Source organism: Benincasa hispida, chromosome 2 (assembly GCF_027475165.1).
Source record: "Benincasa hispida cultivar pf3 chromosome 2, pf3_genome.v1.1, whole genome shotgun sequence".
NCBI classification, from domain to species: domain Eukaryota; kingdom Viridiplantae; phylum Streptophyta; class Magnoliopsida; order Cucurbitales; family Cucurbitaceae; genus Benincasa; species Benincasa hispida.
The window spans coordinates 38,037,663-38,040,210 of NC_143479.1; the positions used below are offsets into that span (position 1 = coordinate 38,037,663).

The 2,548-nt window shown below is 42.0% G+C and overlaps 1 protein-coding gene across 1 annotated transcript; it reads left to right on the plus strand.

The window, feature by feature from the left end:
- The first annotated feature begins 556 nt into the window (after window positions 1–556).
- LOC120072057 (uncharacterized) lies at window positions 557–1,872 on the plus strand. The gene is made up of 4 exons (XM_090311056.1): window positions 557–869; window positions 993–1,363; window positions 1,496–1,633; window positions 1,858–1,872. Exons 1-4 carry the CDS (start codon window positions 557–559, stop codon window positions 1,870–1,872), a joined length of 837 nt encoding a protein of 278 aa, XP_090167182.1.
- The last annotated feature ends 676 nt before the right edge of the window (window positions 1,873–2,548 follow it).

Here is a 2,548-nt window from a genome sequence, read left to right on the forward strand (position 1 = left end):
GACATCATTAAAACATTATATTGAAAAGAGCGAGGCAATGAGACAATCGCAAGCTAACTCTCTTAAAGAATTAGAAGATTAAATAGATCAGCTTACGAGGGAATTAAAGAAGAAAGCACCTGGTACGCAGCACGGAAACTCAGAAGTGTCGGGGCCAAGAGGTAAAGAACAATGTCATGCAGTGACATTGAGGAGTGGCAGAACGACAGCCTCTATTATGCCGAAAGTACCAGATGCGGTAACAACACCAGCAGATTTGACTGTTGATGATGACCAATTACTTAATAACGGAAATTGCACCAGTTCAGAAGTAAGATCGTCTACAAAAGATGAAGCTTCTCAAAACATGAATTCTCAGTCAACGCAATCCCCAGCCAATGACACATAGCAAGCACGGGATCTCGCCAAATAGCAAAGTGAACAAGAAACACGGCAGGATTCTCCACCTTTCCCGTCCAGGCTGAAAAAGAAGGATGATAGCAAGCAATTTTAGAGGTTTCTGGACGTTCTCCGACAGCTACACATTAATATTCCCTTGATAGAAGTATTAGAGTAGATGTCGAGTTATGTGAAATTTCTCAAGGATATTCTCGCCAACAAGAAAAAGATTGAGGAAAATGAAACAGTTGCACTAACATATGAGTGTAGAGCTCTGTTTCAAAACAATCTCCCTACTAAAATGAAGAACCCTGGGACTTTTACATTGCCCTGCACCATAGAAGGGAAGATGGTCGGAAACGTGCTATGTGATTTAAGGGCAAGCATAAATTTGATGCCCTTGTCAATTTTCAAGAAGCTGGACATCGACAAAGCAAGGCCAACAACGATCACATTACAGCTAGCCAATAGATCGATAAAGCTTCCTGAGGGCAAGATAGAAGATGTTCTCGTGCAAGTGGACAAGTTTATCTTCCCAGCAGACTTTGTCATATTGGATTATGAGGCCGATAGAGAAATCCCTATCATCCTTGGATGCCCATTTCTCGCCACAGGGCGAGCATTAATCTATTTGCAAAAAAGAGAGTTGACCATCCGGGTCGATGATCAAGAAGTAAAATTCAACGTACTTAATGCATTGAAGTACTCGGTAGATATAGAGAACTACCAATATATCGAGGAGCTATGGGGAGAATATTGGCATGAACCCCTGAAGGAAATGGAGGAGGAGGATTTTGAAGTCGGCGTAATGTTGGAGGAGGTCTACATCGCAATTCATGCTGAATCTAATTTTGAACCGCTCAAGTTATCTGAACGGACATCGCAACACATTAAGCCATCTTTAGAAGAGCCACCTGTGTTAGAGTTAAAGTCGTTGCCAATGCACCTAAAGTATGCTTACGTAGGAAGTAACGACACATTACCGGTTATCATTTCTGCATCACTGAGTAAGGAGAAAGAAGATGCTCTCATATGGATCCTAAGAAATAATGCAAAAGCCTTAGGATGGACCTTGGCGAACATTCGAGGAATTAGTCCCTTGTATTGTATGCATAAGATTCAACTGGAAGAAGGAAAGAATGGATCAGCAGAAAGGCAACGCTGCTTGAACCCTGCCATGAAGAAGGTTGTAAAGAAGGAAATAGTAAAGTGGCTGGACACAGTTGTCATCTACCCGATATCTGATAGCAGTTGGGTGAGCCCAGTGCAATGCGTTCTGAAGAAAGGGGGATAACAATCATCATTAATGAAAAAAATGAATTAGTTCCCACAAGGACAACACGGGGTGGAGAATCTGCATGGATTATCGCAAGCTGAATTTAGCCACTAAAAAGGACCACTTTCCACTCCCGTTCATTGATCAGATATTAGACAGACTTGCAGGGAATGAATTTTTCTGCTTTCTTGATGGCTATTCAGGGTATAACCAAATAGAAATTGCACCGGAGGACCAAGACAAGACAACCTTCACGTGCCCATTTGGTACGTTCGCATTCCAACGCATGCCATTTGGACTCTATAATGTACCAGACACTTTTCAATGATGCATGATGGCAATATTCTCAGATTACTTGGAGGAGTTAGTCGAGGTATTCATGGATGATTTCTAAGTCTTCGGTAGTAATTATGACTCCTGTTTGTCTAACCTTGAAAAGTCTTGAAGAGATGCGTGGCAACAAATCTTGTTTTGAACTGGGAAAAATGCCACTTTATGGTGGAAGAAGGAATAGTTCTGGGTCACAAAATCTCCAAGGCAGGATTGGAAGTTGATCAGGCAAAAATCAATGCAATTTCCAAATTACCCCCACCTGTGAACGTAAAAACACTTAGGAGCTTTCTGGGACGCGTGGGGTTTTATAGAAGATTTATTCGCAACTTCTCCCAGATCGCAAGACCCCTAAGTGCACTTCTCGAAGCTGACCGCAAGTATAATTTTGATGACGCCTGCACCAAAGAATTTAACACATTGAAAGATGTGCTCATCTCCGTACCCATTTTTATTGCGCCAGATTGGACGCAACCATTTGCATTGACGTGCAATGTTAGTGGATATGCTGTGGGTGCAGTTTTAAGTCAGCGCAGGGATAAGGTATTGCATCCTATTTATTAT

Bases quoted from the DNA above. Each gene is read 5' to 3' on its own strand.
- LOC120072057 (XM_090311056.1), top strand. From the start codon at position 557: ATGTCGAGTTATGTGAAATTTCTCAAGGATATTCTCGCCAACAAGAAA. The intron at 870-992 runs GCAAGATAGAAG...TTCTCGCCACAG, and splicing joins ATCGATAAAGCTTCCTGAGG to GGCGAGCATTAATCTATTTG. The intron at 1,364-1,495 runs GTTATCATTTCT...TGTATGCATAAG, and splicing joins GAAGTAACGACACATTACCG to ATTCAACTGGAAGAAGGAAA.